The sequence below is a fragment of the Rhinopithecus roxellana genome, chromosome 11, assembly GCF_007565055.1.
Source record: "Rhinopithecus roxellana isolate Shanxi Qingling chromosome 11, ASM756505v1, whole genome shotgun sequence".
NCBI lineage: Eukaryota > Metazoa > Chordata > Mammalia > Primates > Cercopithecidae > Rhinopithecus > Rhinopithecus roxellana.
In genome coordinates this window covers 22,674,436-22,701,804 of record NC_044559.1, presented here as the reverse complement: position 1 = coordinate 22,701,804, position 27,369 = coordinate 22,674,436, and the positions used below count along the sequence as shown (strand labels likewise).

The window sequence follows — 27,369 nt, the reverse complement described above, 5'->3', positions numbered from 1 at the left end:
GACAGGGTTTCATTATGTTGGCCAGGCTGGTCTCAAACTCCTGACCTTATGATCCGCCCGCCTCAACCTCCCAAAGTGCTGGGATTACAGGCATGAGCCACCGCGCCCGGCCAACAGAACTTTATTTGTAGGAATCCTTTGTGCCGTGGCTGAGGGTAGATCTCTTCAGAGTTTTGTATTTCCGCCAGATGTTGCAGGGTTATTGCCAGCCTGGGACTACTTTTTGTGTTAAATTTTTGGCTTGGGGATCTTCAGACCATGTAGTAGTACAATTCAAATCTGAAATAACCTGTGATCACACATTATTAGAGGAGATGCTGTTTTCCTCCCACTTCAGGGCTTTTTATTGTCACTATGTGCCAGTGGGCTAATGTTTTTTCTAATCTGTTCTCCTCCTCTGAGGGCCCCAGCTTTGTATTGGTTCTCAGTTCCAATTCCCTGTTTTAGGTGGGCCCAAGATCAACAAACTACCCCACTTTCTAGGTCAACTGGAAAGGCCTGATCTCATTTACTACTGTAGTCTCTAGTTCCCGCTATCATTTTTGGTCCCGGGTGATCCTCCTTGCTTTCTTGCAAGTTCAGCTTCATAATTAAAAGGGATTGTTGTATAGCCAGGGTTTTATAGCAGAAGAATTTTTAGTTACCTACCCAGCTATATTGCCAGAAGCAGAAGCTCTCCTCTCCCACCCCCCGAATATCTTGTTCATTGCTATAGCTGTAGCATCCCGCATAGTGCCTGGCACATGGTTGGGGGAAGGGGGTCAATACATACGTGTTAAATGATTTGGAGAACTGAACATTTCCATTAGGAATTAGTTCTTGGCCAGGCATGGTGGCTCACACCTGTAATCCCACCACTTTGGGAGGCTGAGGTGGAAGGATCCCTTGAGCCCAGGAGTTCAAGACCAGCCTGGGCAACATGAGGAGACTGTCTCTGTTTAAACAAACAAACAAACAAAAAAAGATTTAGTTCTTCCTGCAGGGAAAGCCAGAGGTGATGCTCCAAATTAATTCGTATCCAGCAGCCAAGCTATTTGGTGTCCTGTGCTTTAGCATCCCAGGAAGGACTTCAATTTTCTTATTTTTCACTCTTAAACTTTAAAATGTTTTCCTAAGGACGTGACGCTGTTGCCATTAGCCAGTTGCTAGCAGAGTTTTCCAGACCCATAAAGTGGCAGATTAAAACCATGCCTGGGGAAACATTACTGCCCAGTGTGTCTTTTTATGCTGGCACTTAGAAAGTTTTTACGCTGATTAAATTGACCTTTACAGTGGCTCAGCTAAGAATAGCAACTGTAAGATGTGGAAACTGTTGAGGAAAATGTTGTTAGTCCCACAGTTTATACTGCCACCAAAGAGAGGAGATAATTTTTTGCATATGTGCAAAAGGCATACTGTTTATCCTTTCCATTGTAAAAATGTTTTTTCCAGTTTGGTGTTGGTCTTGCTTGTCTCTTCTTTGTGACTTTGTTTTCTGTTTGGTAACCATGTGTACCTTGTCCCTCAGAGCTGGTCACTGTGGCACTGAGGCTGAAGGCACATGCCTGTAACAGATGGGGCTCCTAGTAGTCACTACCAGAGTCACTCCTGAGGTGAAAGGCCTCAGCATAAGAGCATTCATTATGCACCAAAGTTCCTTTTTGACAAGTTGTGCATTTCTAGCTTTCTGGGGTTTTGTTTTAGCCGTGGAGTTTTGTGCAAATGAAAACATTGCCAGGAAGATGACATCTTTAAAATGCAAGTATGATCTTGTCCCCTCCCTGTTAGAGTGGTCCCCACCTACCTAACTTCCCTATCAACTTCCTCTACCATCTCCTTCTAGCTAAAGGCCTTTGCTTGTAGCATTTTCTTTGCCTGTGATGTTCTTCCCTGTCCTCTTCCTAGTTTCTTTCTTTTCTTTTCTTCTCTCTTTTTTTTTTTTTTTTTTTGAGATGGAGTTTCACTCTTGTTGCCCAGGCTGCAGTGCAATGTCACGATCTCAGCTCACCGCAACCTCCGCCTCCCGGGTTCAAGTGATTCTCCTGCCTTGGGCTCCCGAGTAGCTGGGATTACAGGCATGTGGCACCACACCTGGCTAATTTTTGTATCTTTAGTAGAGACGGGGTTTCTCCATGTTGGTCAGGCTGGTATCAAACTCCCGACCTCAGGTGATTCGCCCACCTTGGCTTCCCAAATTGCTGGAATTACAGATGTGAGCCACTGCGCCCCTAGTTACTACTTTCTAACCATACTGTCAATCTCAGTTCAAGCTTACCTTCCTCCCAGAAGCTGTTCTGGACCTTCTTGACCAGTTCCTAGGTCTTATCTTTTACGCACTGTCACCTAATCTGTACTTTTCCTTCCTAACATTTATTGTAGTCACAGTTTTATCTGCGTAATTATTTTGCCATCTTTCATTAGACTGCAAGTTCTGTGAGGATGACCTAAACAATATAATAATGTGTAATGTGCTTTGAAGATGCTTGGAAGAAAAGCATAAGCTAGGTGTGGTGGCTCATGCCTGTAATCGCTGCACTTTGGGAAGCCAAGATGGGATGATTGCTTAAGGCCAGGAGTTTGAGATCAGCCTGAGCAACATAGCGAGGCCCTGCCTCTACCAAAAAAAGTAAAAATAAAAAAGCCAGATGTGGTGGCACATGCCTGTAGTCCTAGCTACTCGGGAGGCTGAGGCAGGAGGATCATGTGAGCCCAGGAGTTTGAGGCCGCAGTGAGCTATAGTCGTGCCACTGCACTCTAGCCTGGACAACAGAGCAAGACCTTGTCTCCAATAAATACATAAATAGTAAAAGCATAGGATAATCATAAAGCATGCTGAGAATTTTTCTTTTTTTTTTTTTTTTTTTTTTTTTTTTTTTTTTTTTTTTTTTTTTTTTTGAGACGGAGTCTCACTCTGTCGCCGGGGCTGGAGTGCAGTGGCCGGATCTCAGCTCACTGCAAGCTCCGCCTCCCGGGTTCACGCCATTCTCCTGCCTCAGCCTCCCGAGTAGCTGGGACTACAGGCGCCCGCCACCTCGCCCGGCTAGTTTTTTGTATTTTTTAGTAGAGACGGGGTTTCACCGTGTTAGCCAGGATGGTCTCGATCTCCTGACCTTGTGATCCGCCCGTCTCGGCCTCCCAAAGTGCTGGGATTACAGGCTTGAGCCACCGCGCCCGGCCGAGAATTTTTCATATTTGACCTTTCCATTGCATTCTTTCTAGTTCCTTTTTCTTTTCTTCTTCATGTGTCTGGAGCAGCCCACATTGCCACAGAGAACTTGGCTGTTCTGAAACAATTCTGAATGAAGGCAAAGTACTGTTTGGATGGTCTTTCATGCCCAGCAATAGTGGCTCACAGAATAACGTTGATAGTAGGAGCTCCGAGAAGTTAAGTAGCCCAGGGTCACACAGTTAATAGCCCTACTGTAAGAGCTGGGCTTTGAACCCAGATCCAGCTTACTCTTTTTTTTTTTTTTGAGACAGGGTCTGACTCTGTCACCCAGGCTAGTGTGCAGTGGTGTAATCATGGCTCACTGCAGCCTCAACCTTCTGGGCTCGAGCAGTCCTCCCACCTCAGCCTCCCAAGTAGCTGGGACTACAGGTGTGCAACATCACACCCAGCCAATTTTATTTTATTTTTTGGTTGAGACGGGGTTTTGCCATGTTGTCCAGGCTAGTCTCAACCTCCTAGGCTCCAATAATCTGCCCACCTTGGCCTCCCAAAGTGCTGAAATTATAGGCGTGACCCACCACACCTGGCCCCAGCGAATTCTTAACTACTTAGGCTTTGTGTAGATCTTGAGCCACCTGGAGGAGTTTGAGTCCTAGGTGTGCAACGATTAGGCTCCTCATATAAGGAGAGGTGGAAGAGCACAGGCAGCATTTCCACACCACTGTTCTTTGCTGTGGGTTTGCATGACAGGAGACATAGATTTCATGATATCTTGCATTGGCTTGAGGCTGCTAGGTCAGAGTGGACAGGGGATGTGGAGGATAATAAAACCTTAAAGTTGAAGGAGACAGCTGGGCGTGGTGGCACACGCCTATAATCCCAGCAACTTGGGAGGCTGAGGCAGGAGAATCACTTGAACCCAGGAGGCGGAGGTTGCAGTGTGTCAAAATCACGCCACTGCACACCAGCCTGGGCAACAGAGTGAGACTCCATCCTTCCCCACCGCCCCCCCCCCCCCCAAAATTTAAGGAGACGTTATGAGTGATCTTAACCAGACCTAGGGCCATTGAGTAACTTGCCCAAAGTTCATATCTGTGTAGTGATAGAGCTGGGGTCTACAAAAATTAGATGGATGTGGTGGCGTGCACGTGTAGTCCCAGCTACTCAGGAGGCTGAGGCAAGAGGATCAGTTGAGCCCGGAGGTCGAGGCTGCAGTGAGCCGTGATCACGCCACTCTTCCCCAGCCTGGGCCAGACAGTTAGAGTCTGAGTGAAAAAAAAAAAAAAAAAGTAGGGGGGTGGGGAGAGCTGGGGCCAAACTCAAGGCTCCTGGGTTTTCCACAACACTGTTGACTGACACCAGCAGGTCTCTCTGAAGGAACTTACTTTGGCACTCATACCTCACTATCTCCCGAATCCTCCTTCACTTCTTCCTTGCTAGAGATCCACCTTCTTTTGTCCCCCTGCAGCAGAAAATGACAGTTCCCGTAACCAAGACCATCCCAGGCAGCTCAGGGACTCTGTATTTGGAGGAGGGAGAAGGACCATAGGGGACTAGATGTATAGATGTCCACAACTTGTGATGTTTCAACTTAATGATTTTTCAGCTTTATGATGGTGCAAATGACATACGCAGCCAGTAGAAATCATTTGTTTTTCACTTTTAATACAGTATTAAGAGGCCGGGCGCGGTGGCTCAAGCCTGTAATCCCAGCACTTTGGGAGGCCGAGGCGGGCGGATCACGAGGTCAGGAGATCGAGACCATCCTGGCTAACACGGTGAAACCCCGTCTCTACTAAAAATACAAAAAACTAGCCGGGCGCGGTGGCGGGCGCCTGTAGTCCCAGCTACTCGGAGGCTGAGGTGGGAGAATGGCGGGAACCCGGGAGGCGGAGCTTGCAGTGAGCCGAGATCGCGCCACTGCACTCCAGCCTGGGCGACAGAGCGAGACTCCGTCTCAAAAAAAAAAAAAAAAAAAAAAAAAAAAAAAAAAAATACAGTATTAAGTGGATGACATGAGATACTCAATACTTTATTGTAAAATAATTTGTGTTAGAGGATTTTACCAAACTGTAGGCTGATGTAAGTTCTGAGCATGTTTAAGGTAAGCTAGGCTAAGCTATGCTGTTCAGTAGGTTAAGTGTGATAAATGCATTTTTGACTGACGATATTTCATTTTATGATGGGTTTACCAGGACATAATCCCATCCTAAGCCAAGGTGCTTCTGTACTGGGTTAAAAAGTTTTTGAGGAATACTGGATTAAATGATGCTTCCACTCTGCTGCTCTCCCTGGGAAAGCAGAGGCAGAACGGTGAAGCAGAGTGGGGTCTTGTTTATTCCAGACCCCCTGCCTCGGTCCACAGAAGATCTGAGAGAAAAGCTGACTGATATCAGTAGGTCATGAGGATGCCACTTGTTTAGATTTCAAATGCATTTCACTGTATGTCTCACTTAGGACCAGTTGGCAGCCCTGTGTTCTGAGCCTGAGCCACCTCTGGTGAATTTTCCTGAGACAGAAGTGTCATTGGATTCTTTCTTGTGCCAAATGTAGGCACCACTGCCTCTTTTAGAAACTATGTGGACACTTTGAACTGTGCTCTTTCAAGCCAGTGCCGGAAGAATGGCATTCGCAGGGCCTGGTAAACTTGGGAGAAACTTTCTGATGTTTTTATGAAAGGCATGTTTTGCTCTGAAGTTAAAGAGTGTGTGTTTTGGCCAAAGTAGCAAGCATAGATCTGTTTTTTCCACATGTACCAGGTTTCAGAGGAGAAGTTGACTAGATAGCCAGTGTATCATTTTGCTTGTGGTGGGCTGGTGGGATGGTGAAAACGGAGGGAGGAAGAAGTATAGGGGACAAGATATTTAGATGGTCCACAACTTGTGATGGTTCAACTTAATGATTTTTCAACTATGATGGTGTGAGTAGCATACACGGCCAATAGAAATCAGTCTGTTTTTCACTTTTAGTACAGGATTAAGGAGATGGTATGAGAAATCCAAGTTGATAGCCAGCGTCTCATTTTGCTTATGCTGGGCGTGGGAGGGTGGTTGTGGAGGGGGGAAGGAGCACATGGAAAGAACTCTGCGTGCAGTGTTATGAGGGCCTCATTCTCAGGGTTTATAAATGCCACGTTTCCTTCTTTCTAAACTCTTATATCAGAATGTAAAGCTTTTAAGACCAAGAAACCCCTAAAGATTTATGGTGGAAATGTGCACTAAGCCGGGGTACTGGGTTTTCAGCCCTGTGCTTTCTCTTGTCGTCTCTCTGTGGCTTCAGGTGCCAGTCCTGTTTCTGCCCAGCCTCTAGCCCTGTAGACAGTCACTGGAGTGCTTGGTGTATACCCTTGGCCAAGTAGACAGTGTAGTAAAGCATGGTCCAGAGAGGAGGAGCCGACCATGTGACTTCAGTTTCCACTGGCAGCTGTCCGCCGGATGTGCACTGTGGGCAGGGCCAGCCTGAGTCGCCACAAATACTGTGGCTTTAATTTCTTTGCTGAGCAGGGCTTTTTTCCTTCTTAACTCTGAGCTTCTTGGGGATAAGGACAATGTCTTATTCATCTTTGTATCCCTTGAACCCAACACAATGCTTGGCACAAAGACAGCGTCCAGTAAGTGACTGTGTTATTGTTTAGGATGAAGAAATGTTGAAGGCCACATATAGCAGATGCTTTACAGGTTTCATCATCTGCATAGTGGTCCCAAGTACATTTTGGGCTAAGGTTAATGTTGGTCTGGGAGATATTTTATATCTTACATGTGAAATATTTTTTTAAATGTTTCCATCCTCATCCACCAGTGCTGTGGACAGAATTTGGCCGACTGCTAGATGGCCACTCAGCATCTCTGTGAGTGTCCCTAACAAGGGACAGTATGAATCCTGGATCCAGTCAGGATTCTTATTCAATAAGCAAAAATGATCTAGCAGATTGAAATTGGACTGTGTTGTCTGAGCAGTTTGGCCCTTTATTGAAAAGTGAAGAATTTCAGTTGTAGATTTTTTTTTTTTTTTTTTTTTTTTTTTTTTGAGGCGGAGTCTCGCTCTGTCGCCTGGACTGGAGTGCAGTGGCCAGATCTCAGCTCACTGCAAGCTCCGCCTCCCGGGTTTACGCCATTCTCCTGCCTCAGCCTCCCGAGTAGTTGGGACTACAGGCGCCCGCCACCTCGCCCAGCTAGTTTTTGTATTTTTAGTAGAGACGGGGTTTCACCATGTTAGCCAGGATGGTCTCGATCTCCTGACCTCGTGATCCGCCCGTCTCGGCCTCCCAAAGTGCTGGGATTACAGGCTTGAGCCACCGCGCCCGGCCATGTAGATTTTTTTTGTTGTTGCCCTCTTTAGGATCACACTGTGAGTTAACCTTGGAGAGCAAGTGTTTTAAAAAGGAGAATGGGATAACTGAGCAAATGCTAATCCTAGAATACATACTGCATTAATTATTCCAGGAAGTTTCACAGAAAAGCCGATTTTATTTAAAGCATACTGCTAATTACCAGAGAATCATCACTCTCCTACTGGCTGAGGTTAGCACCAGAACATGAAATGTTTCTACTTGGACATAAAGAAAGTGAGGCAGCCCTTTCCTGTCCTGTCCGAGGAAAACTTACTCTGCCAATTGCTTTTGTGTCCTGAATCTCCTCTCCTCTTTAATAAACCATATTTTTTTCCTAAGCTCTTTTGTTGCTGTGTAAATCTTTTAAAGTTTTGTTTTGAGACGGAGTCTCGCTCTGTCACCCAGGCTGGAGTGCAGTGGCACAATCTCGGCTCACTGCAATCTTTGCCTCCCCGGTTCAAGCGATTCTCCTGACTCAGCCTCCTGAGTAGCTGGGATTACAGGCACGTGTCACTACGCCTGACTAATTTTTGTATTTTTAGTAGAGACGGGATTTCATCATGTTGGTCAGGCTGGTCTCGAACTCCTGACCTTGCAAGCTGCCTGCCTTGGCCTCTCAAAGTGCTGGCATTACAGGTGTGAGCCACTGCGCCTGGCCAAAGTTGTTTTTCGTAATGGAATAAGCATTGATACAGACCGTTTTGTGGGCAGGTGAATAGACAACCAGGAGGACAGTGATGAGAAGGAAAGTGTTGAAAAGCTGTCATTTAATATGCTAACGTGCTTTTTAAATTTTTTAGGATAAGGAAGCCTGTGTGGGTACCAACAATCAAAGCTACATCTGTGACACAGGACACTGCTGTGGACAGTCTCAGTGCTGCAACTACTACTATGAACTCTGGTGTAAGTCCTTGCTCGGGTGTCTCTCAGTATCCCAGGGTCCCAATTACGGCCTCTGTAGCCCTTTTCGGATTCTCATGGGGACAGTGTTGGTGAGTGGAATCTGTTTATGAGTTCCAGAAGTACTTCCTTTGTAGAGGAAGAGAGTTCTGGTGCTCTTTGGACTTTGTTAGCTGAAGACTGGAGAATATGGTTTCAGCAAGGTCTGCTGCAGAAGCTCTTGCCTGGGGTTCTCCTGGATGCCCCCTCCATTGTGTGCTGAGCCGACAACAGCTTAGGTCCATCCTTGGGCCAGCCCAGAAGCCCTGGTTTGCCTTTTTTTTTTTTTTTTTTTTGACGGAGTCTCACTGTCACCAGGCTGCAGTGCAGTGGCGTGATCTCGGCTCACTGCAACCTCTGCCTCCTGAGTTAAAGTGATTCTCCTGCCTCAGCCTCCTGAGTAGCTGGTACTACAGGTGTGTGCCACCATGCCCAGCTAATTTTTGTATTCTTAGTAGAGATGGAGTTTCACCATGTTGGCTAGGATGGTCTCAATCTGTCGACCTCGCGATCCGCCCGCCTCGGCCTCCCAAAGTGCTGGGATTAGAGGCGTGAGCCACCGCACCCGGCTGCTTGCTGATTTTGCAGAGAGGGGTTGCAAGCCAAGCTACTGTGAATGCCAGGCCACTCTAGGTGGTCACTGTGCCATTTTCTTGTAAGGACCAAGGGGCTTCCAGAATTTCCCATGGAACCTCATGGAGTGCCTCTGTTTCTGAGGGTCCTTCGGAAAGGAACGATCTTTCCCTAGGTCCCTGCCTATAGAGGACCTTCTGGAGAGAGGGAGTCTTGAGGCTCAGCTCCTTTTATTTCTTACCCAGTTCTCACATGGAAGCTCCTGGAGGATTCTCCGGTGTACCTAACCTTTCACTGTCGGCTGAATGCCATGTGGAGGCCGGGCACAGTGGCTCATGCTTATAATCCCAGCACCCAGGGAGGCCAAGGCATGTGGATCATTTGAGCCCAAGAGTTCAATACCAGCCTGGCCAACATGGTGAAACCCCTTCTCTACTAAAAATACAAAAATTAGCTGGGCATGGGGGCGGGTGCCTGTAGTCCCAGCTACTCAGGAGGCTGAGGCAGGAGAATCACTTGAACCCGGGAGGCAGAGGTTGCAGTGAGCCAAGGTTGCACCACTGCACTCCAGCCTGGGCAACAGAGCGAGACTCCATCTAAAAAAAAAAAAAATTGCCATGTGGAAACATCCTTGTCTTGCCACTGGTTTGACCGAGGCCAGAACCACTTGCTTCTTCAAGTTGCACGACAGTGGTGATGTTGTTAGGGTCTTCAGGGAGTGGCCCAGCGTTGTTGAAACTGACACTCTTTGTACTCTGACCTTCCTGGAACTCAGATGAGACAGTGTAGGATGCTGGACAAAGAAAGAGAGGGTGTTGGGAGGGAGGTGGTCCTTAGGACAGGGAGGTCCCAGGTGACCGACATCACAGTAGTTCTTACAATTGTCTCTTGAGAAAGGAGACTGCAGACGGTTTCCCCAGATGATTCTAAGCCCTCATCACTGCCTCCATTTGGAAACAGACTTTGGGTTTGTCAAACCATGCCCTTGCCCCCACCATCCTATCTGCCCTTTTCCCCTTTCTCATCCTCCCGCCAACCCCTGTGTCAGTGATACGACAAGAAAGCAGCCAGAAGGACTATTGTTTGGGCCAGAGAGGAAATTAGACTCTTGGCTGGGAGGTCTTTCCCTCTGAAATGCAGTTGTATTTGTAGCCAACAGGAGTGGTTCCTCCAAACAAGACCTCTCCCTCACCCTCACCTTTCCCTTTTGAGGACTGAGGATGGGCTCATCTGCCTTTCTGAGGAATTCCAGGAGCAGTCCGGTGCAGGAGAGCACAGGGCTCAAGATATCCCCACCAGACCTGCAGATATATAAGCAGCAAAGAAGGAGGGCACAGTCATTGTTGCTATTTTAGAAGGGGTGGGGCTGAGAAACTTACTAGAGGACACACAGTGCCAAGCAGGTAGACAGACTCTGTTTAAATGTTTTAAAATGCAGATAACCACAGGGTTCAAATTCTCCCTCCCACCCTTTGTTAAAACAAAAGTCGAAGCTGGGCTGCCAAAAAGCCACAGAGCTGCAGTTTGTTTCTCTGGGGCCTGGCCAGGCGGCATCAGTTGCGAAAAAGAACAAAGTTGCTCATGGCCCCATCTCAGATTGACAGAGCCTCCTGGGCTTTTGGCAGAGTTGACTCAGGAGCCACCGGAATTGGGTCACCAAAGCCAGGGCCGGGGGGTGGAGTGGCAGGGACAGGGAGACCCAGAGGGCAAGGAGGTAGTCTGGGAAAGCAGGTGCCTCAGCCCAAGGACTCAAAGAACGTCTGAGAAAGAGCTGCATGAACGGCTAAGTGTCTCTCCAGCTATGGGCATTTGGGAAAGGAGGAGGCCCAGCAGAGAGCAGTGTCTAGACCGAGAGAAAAGGTGCCCTGTTATACGAGCTGGCACGTGTTTTCTACGTTCTGGAGGCATGGGAGGCATAAAAGCCAAACGCCCCTCTCAGGAAGTCCTCCGATACCCCTCTTTATTGAGGTCATGGCCTCTGCCTGGCGTGTATGGGAGGGAGGTTGATGTTGGAACAAACACCTGAAGTTCTCATCAAAACGGCACTTTTTGTTGCTTTCAGCCCTGTTCCCTCTAATACCTCTCAACTTTGCCTGAAGTGTGAAAGTCTTGGGCTTTGGGCTGATTTCCTTCCCACCTTCCTTTGGAAAGAAAAATCCTCAGCCAGGAAATCTTTTGGCAGAGTTTTCATCAGACAGCGCAACTCCTTAACTATAGTTGCCTACAGGAAAGGCCTCAGGGAAAAAATGCCATTTCTACCCACCCTTTACCTCTACTAAACTGAATTTTCCTGTGTGCTGAGGAAATTTCTCAATTCTCACATACGTACTTACACACACGCGCGGTTTACACAGACACACAAGCACACGTAGACTGAGCTCTGGCCGGCAACCTTTCCCACGTGTCTTTTCAATTTTTCGTAACGTAAACCAGTTATTGGGCCTGCATGTGATGAGAACAGAAGATCCTATTTTATAGGGGCAGTAGTTGAGGCTATAAGAACCAGATCATTGTTAGTATTATCTCCATGCATTGTTATGGCATGTGTACTTTAATTCATCATTCCATCAGTTATTCATTCAGCAAACCCTTATTCCAGTGCTCTTGAACTTCGGCTGCCATCAGAATTTCCTTAAGGGCTACTGAAAACACACTCTTCTGGGCTCTACTCCCAAAGCTTTTGATTCAAAACTGAGAATTAAAAAACCTGAGAATGTGCAATTGTAACAGGTTCCTAGTTGATGCTGTGACCTCCTCTGGGCTGGAAACTAGAGAGACAGAGTTCTTACCTTCAGAAGGTAATCCAGTAGGGAGGAGATAAGATGTCCAGTGGCCCAAACCCCAAAGCCACTCCTCCCAGTTCTCATCCCGGGGCTCTCACCACCCAGCAAGCTACATTTTCTAGGGAGAGATCAAAGTTGGGAATTTCTGCCCTTGAGATCATTTGGGAGAATTTCACCCAGGCATCAAATTCCCCTGGTTGGGCTTTAGGAGGGAGAGGGATATGTTTCTGGACAGTGGAATTTCCCTGAGGTGACACGAAACAGGCTATTAGCAAATCCTGTCAATGCTGCCCAACTTGTTTTTCATTTTTCATTCTCTCTCTCTCTCTCTTTCTCTCGCTCTCTCTCTTTCCTTTCCCTCCCTCCCATCTCACTCCTCCTCTCTCCCCTCCTTCTCCACTCTTCCTTTCCCCTCCCTTCCACCCTCCCGTACCCTTTCGCCCACCCTCCCGTACCCTTCCCCCCACCTTCCCCTCCCCTTTCCCCAGCCTTTCCCCTCCTCCTTCCCCCTCACCCCCCTTCCCCCTCCCACTTCCTTCCTTCCTTCCTCTTTTTTTGTGTGTAAGACAAGGTTTCACTCTATCACCTAGGCTGGAGTATAGTGGCGTGATCTTTGTTCACTGCAGCCTTAACCTCCTGGACTCAAGGGATCCTCCCGCCTCAGCCACTTGAGTAGCTGGGACTAGGAGTGCGTGCCACCACGCCCAGCTAATTTTTATATTTTTTTGTAGAGATAAGGTTTCGCCATGTTGCCCAAGCTTCGTTTTTTACCTGCTGTTTTTTTTTTTTTTTTTCGGTTTGTCTTAAGATACCCATTGTTAGCAAGAGCTCAGTAAATAGGAGTTGACTGAATTTCCAGTAAATTTTGCCAAGAACAGAACCTAAAAGCAGACTAGGGACTTGTTCCTAACCCGTGTTTCTTTTTTTCTTTTCTTTTTTGAGACGGCGTCTCACTCCCTTGCCCAGGCTGAAGTGCAGTGGCATGATCTCACTTCCCGGATCCAAGCAATTCTCCCACCTCAGCCTCCCAAATAGCTAGAATTATAGGTGCGTGCGACCACGCCCAGCTAATTTTTGTATTCTTAGTAGAGATGAGGTTTCAACGTGTTGGCCAGGCTGGTCTCCAAATTCTGACCTCAAGTGATCCACTTGCCTCAGCCTCCCCAAGTGCTGGGATTACAGGCATGAGCCACCGCACTGGGCCCTGTGTTTCTTTATGGAATACTTTTTGGGGGTCAAAAGGGAAATTGAAAGGAAATTATAAAGGAAACCTTTCCCATCTATGGTTAAACCTGTAACAACAACAATAAACATACTAAGAATTTACCATATGTCAACCATAGTTCGGCGTACAGTACATATATTAACTCATTTAGTCCTCACAGTGACCCGATAAGTTAGAGACCTTTATTCTCCCTGTTTTACAGATGAGGGAAGTAAAACCAAAATGACCAAGGTCACAAAGCTAGAATATGTTTTTAAGCTGGGCTTTGAACCCAGGCCATCTTCCTTTTCCACGTCTGCAGTCATGCTTGTAGGAAAGTTGGCTGGGCTTTCAGATGAAGTTGCAAGTCTCTGACGTCTTCGTTTCCCAAATTCAGGCCTTTTCCACTGTGGCAGTGGCAGGAGCTCCTGCTGAGAGCAAGGAAGAGCCAGGGGAGCCAGTCACCCACCGTCATGCAGGATGGGAGGAGAGCTCACTTACAGTATGCTTGATCCTCCTCATGGGGAATTTCCTGCCGGTTGAAGAGTGGTGTTTTCCCAAGTTTGTAGTGAACTCTTGGGGTTTGTAGTGTAGTCATGGGGCACATGACTCAGTTCCTACACTGCACTGTGATTGTTTTTAAAAACATGTTTTCCATTTTGCTTAGCATGACAAATGCACCCCACAGTGAACTCACACTTTTCAAACTTGTCATTGAGGAATATAGTCTCTTGGTAGGTGTGTGTTTGTCAGGGAAAGGAGGGTTGTATTTCTGTCGCTGGTGTGTCTTTTGTTGGGTTTTCCTTTTTTTTTTTGAGGCAGAGTCTCGCTCTCGTCGCCCAGGCTGGAGTGCGGTGGCGCAATCTTGGCTCACTGCAAGCTCCACCTCCCGGATTCACGCCATTCTCCTGCCTCAGCCTCCCGACTAGCTGGGACTACAGGCACCCGCCACCACGCCTGGCTAATTTTTTGTATTTTTAGTAGAGACCGGCTTTCATCGTGTTAGCCAGGATGGTCTGGATCACCTGACCTTGTGATCCACCCGCCTCGGCCTCCCAAAGTGCTGGAATTACAGGCGTGAGCCACCGTGCCTGGCCAGGTTTTCCTTTTTTTAAACTTTCTTCCTTGTGCTTGCTTCAGCAGCACCTATACTAAAATTGGAATGATAGTGAGATTAGTGTGACCCCAGCCAAGGAGAGCAGGCAAATTTGGGAAGCACTCCATAAAAAAAAGTAAAAAATATGAAAATGAACTTTCTTCCTTAGTTTTGAAATCTAGCTAAAAGACTAAAATTTTTCCTAAGTTAGGCAGGCGTGGTGGCTCACACCTATAATCCCAGCACTTTGGGAGGCTGAGGTGGGTGGATCACTTGAGGTCAAGAGTTCAAGACCAGCCTGGCCAACATGGTAAAAGCCTGTCTCTACTAAAAATACAAAACTTAGCCCAGCCTGGTGGTGCACGTCTGTAATCCTACCTACTCAGGAGGCTGAGGCAGAAGTAGAGTCTCGCTCTGTTGCCCAGGTTAGAGTGCAGTGGTGCGATCTTGGCTCACTGCAATCTCCGCCTCCTCGGTTCAAGTGATTCTCCTGCCTCAACCTCCTGAGTAGCTGGGATTATAGGCATGTGCCACCATGCCCGGCTAATTTTTGTATTTTTAGTAGAGATGGGGTTTCGTTGTGTTGGCCAGGCTGGTCTCGAACTCCTGACCTCAAGTGATCCACCCGCCTTGGCCTCTCAAAGTGTTGGGATTACAGGTGTGAGCCACCATGCCCGACCTCGTGTTGGCTGATTTCTTTTTGCAGTCACCTTCTGCCCTGCCTAATATTTCCTTAGAAAAAAAAAAAGCAGCTGGGCGTGGTGGCTCACACCTGTAATCCTAGCACTTTGGGAGGCCGAGGCAGGCAGATCACCAAAGGTCAGGAGTTCAAGACCAGCCTGGCCAACAAGACGAAACCCCATCTCCACTAAAAATACAAAATTAGCTGGGTGTGGTGGTACATGCCTGTAGTTCCAGCTACTTGGGAGGCTGAGGCAGGAGAATCGTTTGAACCCAAGAGGTGGAGGTTGCAATGAGCTGAGATCACACCACTGCACTCCAGCCTGGGTGACAGAGTGAGACCCTGTCTCAAACAAACAAAAAAAAAGTCCTCTTTTTTTTTTTTTTCTTTTTATACTTCTGGTTCAGTGAATCTAGCCTTTTTCTGGATCAAGGATTCCTTTAAAAATCTGATGAATACTTTAAATTCTCTCCCCAAGAAAAATTTGTAATCACACTGCAGTAGTCAGGATAGGCTAAGTGATGCCACAGGAACAAGCAAGTCCAAAATTCTAGTGACCTATAAAACAGCAGGTTTATTCCTCACTCACACTGTATGTCTGTCGAAGGTTGGATGAGACTTTTGTTTCCACTTCACCATCCTCTGGGGCCCAGACTGATGTGAAATCACCATCTGGGATGTTGCCAATTGCCAAAACAGAAGGAAGACTAATGGAGGGTCTCATATTAGCAAGGCACATTTTGGCCTCTAAGTGACACATATCACATCCAATCTTGATTCATTAGTTAGACTTAGTCCCAAAGCCTCACCTAGTCACAAGGGGGTCAGGAAGTTCAAGCCTACCCACATGCCTAGAAGGAGAAGAAGCAGAAATACTTGGCGAACATGAAAACCAATGCATGTGATTTTCTTTAAAGCGGGGAAAACGAAACAAAACAAAACAAAAACAACCATGTTGGCCAACGTGTGGTGGCTTATACCTGTAATCCTAGCACTTTGGGAGCCAAGGTGGGAGGATTGCTTGAAGCCAGGAGTTTGAGGCCAGCCTGGGCAACAAAGTGAGACCACCCCCATCGCTACAAAAAATTTAAAAATTTGTCAGGTGTGGTGTGCACCTGTAGTCCTAGCTACTAGAGAGGCTGAAGTGGGAGGATCCCTTGAGCCCAGGAGTTGGAGGCTGTAGTGAGTTCTGGTCTCTACTGCACTCCAGCTTGGGTGACAGCTTAAAAATTAATTTTAAAATGTTTTTTTAATTAATTTTTTAAAAAAATTGTAAAAGCTGTGAAATAGATCATATATATTGCAGTATAAAAGTTAGAAGTTGATTTACCCTTAGGTAGAGAACTATTGAAAAAATGACTGGTGGCCAGGTGAAAAACCAGTAGAGTTAGATGCTGGCTGCCTTTTTTTTGTTTTTAGAGATGGGGTCTCACTGTGTTGCCCAGGCTGACCTCGTAAGAAGCAGTTCTCTCGTCTCAGCATCCCAAGTAGCTAGGATTTTAGTTGGGAGCCACTGCCAAGCAGATGCCGATTATCTAATGGGAGAATGTACTTTTAAAATTTTAAAGTTTGGCCATCTGCAGTATCTCATACCTGTAATCCCAGCACTTTGGGAGGCTGAGGCAGGAGGATTGCTTGAGACTGGAGTTTGTTTGAGACCAGCCTGGGCAACCTGGTGAGACCTCATCTCTACAACAACAGCAGCAACAACAACAACAACAAAATTAGCCGGGTGTAGTGGTGCATGCCGGTAGCCCCAGCTACTCAGGAGGCCAGAGCAGGAGGATCACTTGAGCCCAGGAGATCAAGGCTGCAGTGAGCTGTGTTCACACTACTGCACTCTACCCTGGGTGACAGTGAGACCTTGTCTCTTAAAAATAAGTTTAAAAGGCCAGGCGCGGTGGCTTACGCCTGTAATCCCAGCACTTTGGGAGGCCGAGACGGGCGGGTCACAAGGTCAGGAGATCGAGACCATCCTGGCTAACACGGTGAAACCCCGTCTCTACTAAAAATGCAAAAAAAATTAGCCAGGCGTGGTGGCGGGTGCCTGTAGTCCCAGCTACTCGGGAGGCTGAGGCAGGAGAATGGCGGGAACCCAGGAGGTGGAGCTTGCAGTGAGCTGAGATCTGGCCACTGCACTCCAGCCTGGGCAACAGAGCGAGACTCCGTCTCAAAAAAAAAAAAAAAAATACGTTTAAAAAAATTGGCTGGGTGCAGTGGGTCATGCCTGCAGTCCCAGTGCTTTGGGAGGCCAAGGCAGGTGGATCACTTGAGCTCAGGATTTTGAGACCAGCCTGGCCAACATGGTGAAACCCTGTCTCTACTAAAAATACAAAAAAAAAAAGAAAAATTAGATGGGCATAGTGGCACACACCTGTAGTTCCAGCTACTCAGGAGGCTGAGGCACAAAAATCACGTGAGCCTGGGAGGCGGAGGTTGCAGTGAGCCGAGTTCCCATGCACTCCATCCTGAGCGACAGAATGAGACCCTGTCTCACAAAATAAATAAATAAAAATAAAGTAAAAAAAAATAAAGTTATAAAGTAACACAGAAGTATAATGGAGTGTGAGATTACACTGAGAAAGTAAGAGAAGTATAGGTAATACCAAATGGTTGTCAGCCCAGAATCATTTAGACTTGACTCCAGAATACACATGCAGCCAGGTTCTTAAGCAGAGTGTCCACCCAAACAACCCTAGGAGATGTTATCAAACTATGTCTATAGCCGGTTTCATCTCCATAACTCCTTTCCAGCCTCTCCACCCTTCTCTGAGGGCTCCTCTGCCAATGTCTACTCTTAAGTCAGGCAGTATTCATAAAGAAAGAAACGTAAGTTGAGCAAGTTTGACTAGTGAACCGGGAAAGACCAAAAGGGAGACTTCTAAGTTCACTTTATGGTCTCTGGTTAGGAATGGATTTTCCTGTCTGCTGATGGGTAACGGAAAAAACCCTCTGTTCTCTTACTGCAAGGCTGCAGCATGAAGGTTTGGTTGAACAGTGATACCTCCTGAAAGCAATTAGGTGCCATGGAATGGTAGTGCCAGCCTGCCGGGGCTGGGGGGCATGTCACCATCCTGCCCCACTTGGTGGAGGGCAGCTTTGTGGGGAGATTCAATGGGGGCATCCCAGGGGGACAGAGAAAGAGCTGTCACCAGATGCCACACCCTAAATGCCAGAGGATCTTTTGGAAAATTGTGTATATACAAATAAGGGGGAAAAATATCAAGGATTTGTTCATTTTTACATGTCTGTTTTGTGGGGGAGGGAGGCATTTTTTTCTGTTTTTAAACAAGGTTAACTTGATTTAACTCATTCTGACAAGAGATACATGTGGAAATACTTTAAAAATTTTAAACACAAATTTATAATTACAAAGCAGATGATAAAAAATACACAGCATTTGGAATGGAAAACAATGGAAGTTTTTCAATAATAGAGAACAAACAATAGTATCTATTCTTATTTAGTAACAACTCATCTTAAAATTATTCATTCGATACATTTTTCATTGAGAAAAAAATATTCTTCCTACTACAGAGAAGTATATGTCCACCTTAGAAAAATTAGGAAATAGAGGTAAGCAAAGAACAAAGGAACTGGTACTGTCTGTCATCCAGATTACCCCATGGTTAGAGCTTCCTGACTATACCCCTCCTTTTTCTGTCCATATATACTTCTTTTTTTTTTTTTTTTTTAAGACTGAATCTCACTCTGTTGCCAGGCTGGAGTACAGTGACGCGATCTCGGCTCACTGCAACCTCCGCCTCCTGGGTTCAAGCGATTCTCAGCTTCCTGAGTAGCTGGGACTACAGGCGTGCGCCACCATGCCCGGCTAATGTTCGTGTTTATTTTTAGTAGAGATGGGGTTTCACCATGTTGGCCAGGATGGTGTCTATCTCTTGACATTGTGATCTGCCCACCTCGGCCTCCCAAAGTGCTGGGATTACAGGGTATGAGCCACTGCACCTGCCCATATGTAATTTTTTTAAGCAAAAGTTAGGATCATATTTTATTTTGTCATCTGCATTTTTCATTTAATATCAGAAACTGTTTGTCAAAAATAATATTGTGTAATTTTTTAATGATTTATATTATTTCATTGTGTAGCCATATTCCTAGAGGAATTTAAAAACCTACCCAGAAATTAATTGATTAAAAAAAAACAAAAGCTAGCTAAAGTAAAATTAGTCATAGATATTTTTTAAATTTAATTTGTTTTGGCCAGGCGTGGTGGCTCACACCTGTAATCCTAGCACTTTGGGAGGCTGAGACAGGAGGATCCCTTGAGCCCAGTGTTCAAGACCAGCCTGGACAACACAGTGAGAAAGCCAGGCACAGTGGCGTGTGCCTATAATCCCAGCTACTCAGAAGGTGGAGTTGGGAGGATAGCTTGCGCCCAGAAGGTTGAGGCTTCGGTTGAGCTGTGATCGCGCCACTGTACTCCATCCTGGGTGACAGAGCAAGACCCTGTCTCAGAAAAAAAGAAAATTAATTTGTTTCTAGTTTTATAATTTGAAAGAAAATAATCAAAAGAAGAAAATTTAAATTTCTTATTCTGTCATTTAAAGATGTCATTATTTTTGTTTTCCTTTCAGTTCTTTCCCCGTCGTGTGTGTATGTGTATGTGTGTGTATGTTAAAAGCAAAATTCCTCATTAACTAAAAAAAAAAAAATTTAGAAGCTTGTTGTGCCACACATTTAAAAATTGGAGAGGAGGTCTTATACTGTGGTTTGCTGAGATTCTCTGAGTATGATCCCAGAGACAGCACAGATGGAAATAAAGCGCTGTGGGGCTTGGCCTCTGTTCCGCCACCCTTTCCTGGAGCAGGGAGGAAGAAGGGGCTGCTGATGGCCCTGCGTCTACTGCAAAGGCAGGCCAAAGGGAGGGAGAGTTGATTGTGGCAGTGGGAGATGGAATTGTACCCGATTAGGATTATATCGAGAGCAGAGGAAATCATTTACACTCTCTAGGGAGGAGATGGACCTGAGGCAATTAGAATTTTTCCACCTCTAACTTTAGTGATTCTTGTATTACAGAGGCATATGTGATAGAGAAAAGCACCTGATCTTTTTGATGCTATCAGGAGAATCCTAAGACTTCTTTTGTCGGGAGGCCCCTCTGAGCCCCCTTGCAAGTGCTGATCCTCTGAGTTGGTGGGGAGGGGAGATGGGCGCTAAGGAAGTGGAGCATTTTCTCAGAGATCTCTTAAGAGAGGAGGAGGAGACTGTCCCAGAAGGTGAGCATATTTAATGCTCACAAAACCTATAATGCAGGGGGTACCCATCAGTGGTGCTGGAGAGATGCCTTGGCACTCATGCCTTCCTCCAAGGTGCTGGAGGCATCCTGGAATGAGAGACCTGCTTTGTTATCATTCTGTTTTGTTTTGTTTTGTGATGGAGTTTCGCTCACCCAGGCTGGAGCGCAATGGTGCAATCTCGGCTCACTGCAGCCTCTGCCTCCTGGGTTCAAGCGATTCTCCTGCCTCAGCCTCCTGAGTAGCTGGGATTATAGGTGCATGCCATCATGGCTGGCTAATTTTTGTATTTTTAGTAGAGACAGGGTTTCACCATGTTGGCCAGGCTCGTCTTGAACTCCTGAACTCAGGTGATCTGCACGCCTCGGCCTCCCTAAGTGCTGGGATTACAGGCGTAAGCCACTACGCCTGGCCATTCTTTTTTTTGAGACAGTCTTGCTCTGTTGGCCAGGCTGGAATACAATGGCGCAATCTTGGCTCATTACAACTTCCGTCTCCTGGATTCAAGTGATTCTCGTGCCTCAGCCTCCTAAGTAGATGGGATTACAGGTGCCTGCCACCATACCTGGCTGAGTTTTGTATTTTTAGTAAACATGGGGTTTTACCACGTTGGCTAGGCTGGTCTTGAACTCCTGACCTCAGGTGATCCACCCACCTTGGCCTGGTATTACAGGCATGAGCCACCATACCCGATCTGTTGTCATCATTCTTACATTCCTGCCCACTTCTGTCCCATGTGTCTTTCACTCTGGCACAAACATTTATGAAAATTGATCACATGGCTTCCATGTAAATTAACTGGGTGAGGCCCAGCCATGCCAGCTTCAACCACATGGGCACCGTCCAGGGACCTCCCTGTTCTGCAAGCTGCCCTTCTGGCTGGTACTCACTGTGTGTGAGTGCCTCTCTGTCTTGCCTTGCCCACTCCCCAGGGTTCTGGCTGGTGTGGACCATCATCATCATCCTGAGCTGCTGCTGTGTCTGCCACCACCGCCGAGCCAAGCACCGTCTTCAGGCCCAGCAGCGGCAACATGAAATCAACCTGATCGCCTACCGAGAAGCCCACAATTACTCAGCGCTGCCATTTTATTTCAGTGCGTACACCCAAGCCCCCATACCCACCCTCAGGAGCACAGGTGCAAAGACCCAGGGCTCAGACTGAATATTGGTGGCCAGGGCCCCTGTAGGCATAGGGGGTTTGTCCTCTCCCTGCCTCTCCATAAAGCAGGGTCTTGAAAGTACAGGAACAAGGGGGCACTCCTTCAGCACGGAGGAGCAGGTGCTAGGGATGCAGTTCCCTGAAGCCACTGGGCCATTCCAAAGCTCATAGTGGCTGGGTTCTGGCTGGATCTCTGCTCTTTTAGCACCTGCCTACCTACCTACCTTCCTACCTACCTACCTTCCTTCCTTCCTCTCTCCCTCCCTCTTTTTCTCTCTGTCTTTCTCTCTTCCCCCGCCTGCCTGCCTTTCCATCCCTTCCTCCCTCTTTTTCCTTCCTTCCTTTCCTTCCTTCCTTCCTTCCTTCTCCTTCCTTCCCTCCTTCCTCCCCTTCCTTCCTTCCTTCCTTCCTTCCTTCCTCCCTCCCTCCCTCCCTCCCTCCCTCCCTCCCTCCCTCCCTCCTTCCCTCCCTCCTTCCCTCCTTCCCTCCCTCCTTCCCTCTTTCTTTCTTTTTTTTGTTTTTTGAGACAGAGCTTCGCTCTTGTTGCCCGGGCTGGAGTGCAATGGCACGATCTTGGCTCACTGCAACCTCCGCCTTCTGGGTTCAAGTGATTCTCCTGCCTCAGCTTCCAAAGTAGCTGGGATTACAGACATGCACCACCACACCCAGCTAATTTTTGTGTTTTTAATAGAGATGGGATTTCTCCATGTTGGTCAGGCTGGCCTCGAACTCGTGACGTCAGGTGGTCTGCCCACCTCGGCCTCCCAAAGTGCTGGGATTACAGGCGTGAGCCTCCCCTCCGCTCCCCTCCTGTCCTCTCCCCTCCCCTTCCTTCCCCTCCCCTCTCCTCTCCTCTCCTTTCCTTCCTCTTTATTTTCCTTCCTTTCTTTCCCTTCCTTCCTCCCTCCCTCCCTTCATTCCTCTATTCCTCTCTCTCTTTAATGGCAGATAGTCAGATAATAGGACAATAATTATTAACATTTATTGGACACTTACTATATGCCAGGTACTGTGCTAAGCACCTAGTCCTTCTAGATGTGGAACTGAAACAGTTGTGGGCTGGGCTCAGTGGCTCACACCTGTAATCTCAGCACTTCAGGAGGCCGAGGCGGGCAGATCACTTGAGGTCAGGAGTCAGTATATAACGTGAATGAATTGAGATTTGGGTTCATTGGCCTGAATTCTCCCATTTTGCTTATTTCTGTGTGATATGCCTGAGCAGAGGTTGCCATGAAAGGGGCAACTGGAGGGGTGGCATTGGGACTTTTGAGCACCGAGAAACTTAGTGACTCTGTGAAGAGCACTTCCCAGACTTCCCTGGGACTCCTTACATGTGACCTCTCAGAGGGTCAGTGGAGGCCCAGCTGTCCACTTTTCCAAAGCCAGGCTGTGTGTATTCTACAAAATAAACTTTCTCAGTTGTTTCTTTTTTTTTTTTTTTTGAAGACAGAATCTTGCTCTGTCACCCAGGCTGGACTGCAGTGGCATAATCTCGGCTCACTGCAACCTCCTCCTCCTCCCGGGTTCAAATGATTCTTGTGCCTGAGCTTCCCAAGTAGCTGGGACTACAAGGGTGCGCCATCACACCCAGCTAATTTTTGTATTTTTAGTAGAGATGGGGTTTTACCATGGTGGTTAGGCTGGTCTCGAACTCCTGAGCTCAAGTGATCTGCCCGCCTCAGCCTCCCACAGTGCTGAGATTACAGGCGTAAGCCACCGTGACGGCCCATAATTATTTCAGTTCCACATCTAGAAGGGTTAAGTGCTTAGCACAGTGCCTGGCATATAGTAAGTGCTCAATAAATGTTAGTAATGTTATAATTAAATTATCTGTGTCATAAGGCATTCAGCACATTCAAAAGATAACTCACCTAGCATGTTTTTAATAAGCCTTGGATGGCAGAGGACCCTTACCCTTTGTCGGTCACCCATCTGCTTCTGATCTGAGTCAAGGTGAAGTTTGGTTTGTGTTTCCAGACCACCTCCAGCCACACTACAGACAACAGAGATTTCTAACCCCCTAGCAAAAGACCCTGTGTAGTGCATTTGGAAGGTTAGGAGGAAGAAAAGTAGTTAAGAAGTCTTAAGTCAGGGACCCTGGCCCTGAGGCCTGTGGGACTTGGATGAAGGACACAGTCTAAGTAAGAACACGAGACTCGTATGCATGTGGAAATAGGTCCATTTCAGGCAGAAGTTATTTTTTGGCCATCTACCACGTTTGCCTAATTCTCAGCCTTAACTCCCAACAGGCATGAAGTCCTTGCCTACAAAGCAGCTTTAGGGGCTCTCAGATTTCAAGAAGCTAGGTTAGGCCCCTCCCAAACTGTCCCTCTCTCTCTCTGCAGAATTGCTCACAGCTGTCTCTCCTCTGCCCACAACCAAGAGCTGTAGCCATCACTTGGTGGGTGCTCTGGGGTGGGAAGAGACAGTGCAAATGTTCAGCGGGAGCTTTGCAGTCTGCCCTAGAACATGACCAGCGCAGTAATTTCTCCTTCCTACCTCCTCATTTTAGGGTTTTTGCCAAACTATTTACTACCTCCTTATGAGGAAGTGGTGAACCGACCTCCAACTCCTCCCCCACCATACAGTGCCTTCCAGCTACAGCAGCAGCAGCTGCTGCCTCCACAGTGTGGCTCTGCAGGTGGCAGTCCCCCGGGCGTCGATCCCACCAGGGGATCCCAGGGAGCACAGAGCAGCCCCTTGTCTGGGCCCAGCAGAAGCAGCACAAGACCCCCAAGCATCGCTGACCCTGAGCCCTCTGACCTACCAGTTGACCGAGCAGCCACCAAAGCCCCGGGGATGGAGCCCAGTGGCTCTGTGGCCGGCCTGGGGGAACTGGACCCAGGGGCCTTCCTGGACAAGGATGCAGAATGTAGGGAGGAGCTGCTGAAAGATGACAGCTCTGAACACGGCGCACCCGACAGCAAAGAGAAGACGCCTGGGAGACATCGCCGCTTCACAGGTGACTCGGGCATTGAAGTGTGTGTGTGCAACCGAGGCCACCATGACGATGACCTCAAAGAGTTCAACACACTCATCGATGATGCTCTGGATGGGCCCCTGGACTTCTGCGACAGCTGCCATGTGCGGCCCCCTGGTGACGAGGAGGAAGGTCTCTGCCAGCCCTCCGAGGAGCATGCTCGAGAGCCTGGGCACCCGCACCTGCCACGGCCACCCGCATGCCTGCTGCTGAACACCATCAATGAGCAGGACTCTCCCAACTCCCAGAGCAGCAGCTCCCCGAGCTAGAGCAGGCCCTGCCAGCACCCAGAACTTGGCAAAGCAACCAGGGTAGGGGAGAACCACGAGAGAAGCATTAAGTGACTTTCAGAGACTTTCAGAGTACAGCCACTTGGTTCCTTTTTGTTTGTTTTCCTCCTCTCCTGCATTTTCCTCCATCTCCAGGTACAGTTTGGGGTGTGGATGCCTCTCCTTCCACAAGGGCACAGTGTTGTGGAGGGCTAAGTTGGTTCTGTGACTCATTCCTCATACTCCAACTCCATCTCCTTTCTTTAAAGTCCAATGTCATCTACCTGTTTGGATCAGAGAGATGTGTTTTAAAAGCCCCCAAGGAAAGAGGCTGGGACTGTGCCCTGACATGATTCTTGGTGATGGATTAGGTTTGTGCTCTGATTCTAGTTTAAGAGAACATTGCTGTGTCTCAGTCCAGGAGAGGCAGCCCATCTTGGCCCTGGATGAAAAAGGAAGCCCACAGAGGCCCAGGGCTTGTCCCTGTGGCTGCCAGTGGCTGCCGAGCCAGCATTGAGCTAATCCTGTGGGAGGATGAGAGTGCTGGGCCATTGTATGATAGGTTGGTAGGGGCTTGTGGATCTGTCAAATTCCAGGTGGCAAGATCGATGCACCCCATGTGCCCTTGAGGTGCCTCTTCCCCGGGCTCTGGCTGGCTGCAGGCTGGTTCTGGTGTGAAAGATGATACTGCCTTTTCCTTGTTTGTTTGTTTCCTCTAAAAACAAACAACAAAAGACAGCTGAAAACACGAACTTCACCGGTGGGCAGGCAAGAATTCTCTTCTGGAAAATGACGTTTGTGGCTCTTTCCCAAGTTGGCTTTCAAAGAGCCTGGCTGCCATTGAGCCAGAAGATGTCTTGTGTGAAGGCTGGGGTGGAAGCTGTCTTGGAACCTCTGTGAGCCGGAGGCCCTAAGCTGCAGCAGTGAATAGAGGTGCAGCTCTCGGCCTCTTGCCCTTTGGTCTGTGTTCGCAGGTGACCCGTGTCAGCCTGTGTTGCAAGCACACACCCTGCGGGCCTTCACGTCTCACTGTTCCGTATGAGGAAACAGACAGCGGACTGAGGAAGCGATGGCCCCTGAGAAAGGGCCCCTGTTGCCTGGCTCTCGCACAGAGTTTTGTCTTTGATTCTGAATAAATATTTGTTGTGGGTTTTTCTTTCTTTTTTTTTCTTTTTTTTTTTTGGTGGCGGTTGTTGTTTGTTTTAAACTGACCACTTGGAAGAAATACGTTGGTTATCTGTGGTTGTCATGCCTTGTCCCTGCCTCTGCCCCCACCCCTTTTGAGTCGGGTGACTCATTTTTCTGTGTAGAGACTCGGTGGCCCAGGCAGGAGGTGAAAGCAGCTGTCCGGAAGGCCCTGGGGACGCTTGTGCCTGTTGCTCAGCTTCAGGTCACCAGCTGAGCTGTGACAGGAAAATCTGAATGGAGGCAGCAAACAGCCAAAACAAACATTCCCCGCCCAGCCCTGTGCATATGAAGAGTCTATTTCTTCCCCCAACTCTTGAACGATGATGATATTCAGACGAAGCATCGATGTTATGGAAGAAAGAAAGAAAAAGAAAAAATATATATATATGTATGTCCAAAAACAGACAAATCCAAGGCTGTGAGGTAAACAAATGTCTGCATTTGGATTCCACAAAACCAAAATCCGTGTTGAACAAAGTGAAGTCCATACACAGTGACTTTTTGGGTGAGCCGTATGTGTCTGTCCATTGTGTGTGAGCCTCAAGCCCTGTTTTCCTGTGAAGATACTTTGAGTGGCAGCCATTCTCCCCACGTGAACCACACGTCTGGAGCACAGACAGCCCTCTCAAGGTCATTGATCTTACGCATTTACTGTTTACCGAACAAATGTCTGACTGTGTACTCGGGTGTACTCCGCAGCATTGTCGACTGCAGTCCCCTGTGTTTGCCAGATACTGTGCTTGAAGTAGAGGTTTTACTCTACTCATCACTGCGATTTGCACATTGCTCCGTGGACACTCGGAGGCCTGTGTTCTGTTCCCTGTAAATGGAAGCGTGCTCTGAGCCTGTCTGCCTCCCTCGGCTGCTGCTGGTCCTCGGTACCAGCCCCCAGGGTTGTCCACAACCACGTGGGACAGAAGAAGGTGGAATTTCAGACAGAAACTTGATTGGGTCTTCAATGACAGGCTTGGACTAGCTGTGGCCCAGACATCGGCCCTGCCCAGAATTGCCAGGAGGAGGCTTTGCAGGCTGTAGTGGGGCCACAGGGCCTGCCTCCCTCTGGTGAGTCCAACAGGCGCAAGCAAGCTAGCATGTGGCCAGAGGCAGCCAGAGTGTGTCACAGCCCTCAGATGCCTTTCCTTCTACCTTTTTTTTTTTTTTTTTAAAGAATCCCCAAATAACTCATGAAGGGTCTCAAAGGCGAACAAGTTTTACCAAAATGAATCCTTTTTCAGTTAACAGATCAAATGGATGAGTTCTGACCCTCTCAAGTTCCTTTCCCCAGTTAGAGTGGGGAACTGGGCAAGTGTTAACTGTGGGACTCACTGCAGCGTCCTACCCTAAAGGCACGAGAAGACAGAAATGCAACCTGCGGAGCTGGGATTGGTTCCCAAGTCACAGTTTGGCCCCCGATACAGGAGGCTGCCCTGCTCAGAGAGAGATTTAATAGGGAGCTGAAGGAATCCTTAGGGGGCCAGGGAGATGTGACTGAGACTGGTTTTCCACGTGAATGAGACGGGGTTGGTGGAGGGTTTGGTGCTACAGCCAGTCGGAAGATTTGCAAATGCGAACACATTCCTGTGTGAGGCACGTTACCCTTTGTCAGTTATTGTGAATATGTGTATTTTAAGCAATAAGATTCAGCTGGTCAGACTTTTCTGGGCAGTCTCGGTGACGCATTTCCTGTGCTGTGATTGTTCTGAAGACGGAGTGGCTCTAACCACTGTGAGAAGCCCGAATAAAAATTGATCCCAAAAATGCTA

The 27,369-nt window shown here is 47.8% G+C and overlaps 1 protein-coding gene across 3 annotated transcripts in view; it reads left to right on the top strand.

Annotated features, from left to right (window-relative positions):
* The window catches only part of WBP1L (WW domain binding protein 1 like), an 80,004-nt gene extending 52,635 nt beyond the window's left edge, over positions 1 to 27,369 (top strand). For 2 of the 3 annotated variants that reach the window (XM_010356182.2, XM_010356183.2), the window contains exons 2-4: positions 8,279 to 8,381; positions 20,943 to 21,104; positions 23,682 to 27,369. In XM_010356182.2, the coding sequence (XP_010354484.1) occupies positions 8,279 to 8,381; positions 20,943 to 21,104; positions 23,682 to 24,418 (1,002 nt within the window). In that variant the 3' untranslated portion in view covers positions 24,419 to 27,369. The remainder of the gene's footprint in view (positions 1 to 8,278; positions 8,382 to 20,942; positions 21,105 to 23,681) is intronic. The other variant, XM_030940945.1, reaches the window with a different exon arrangement.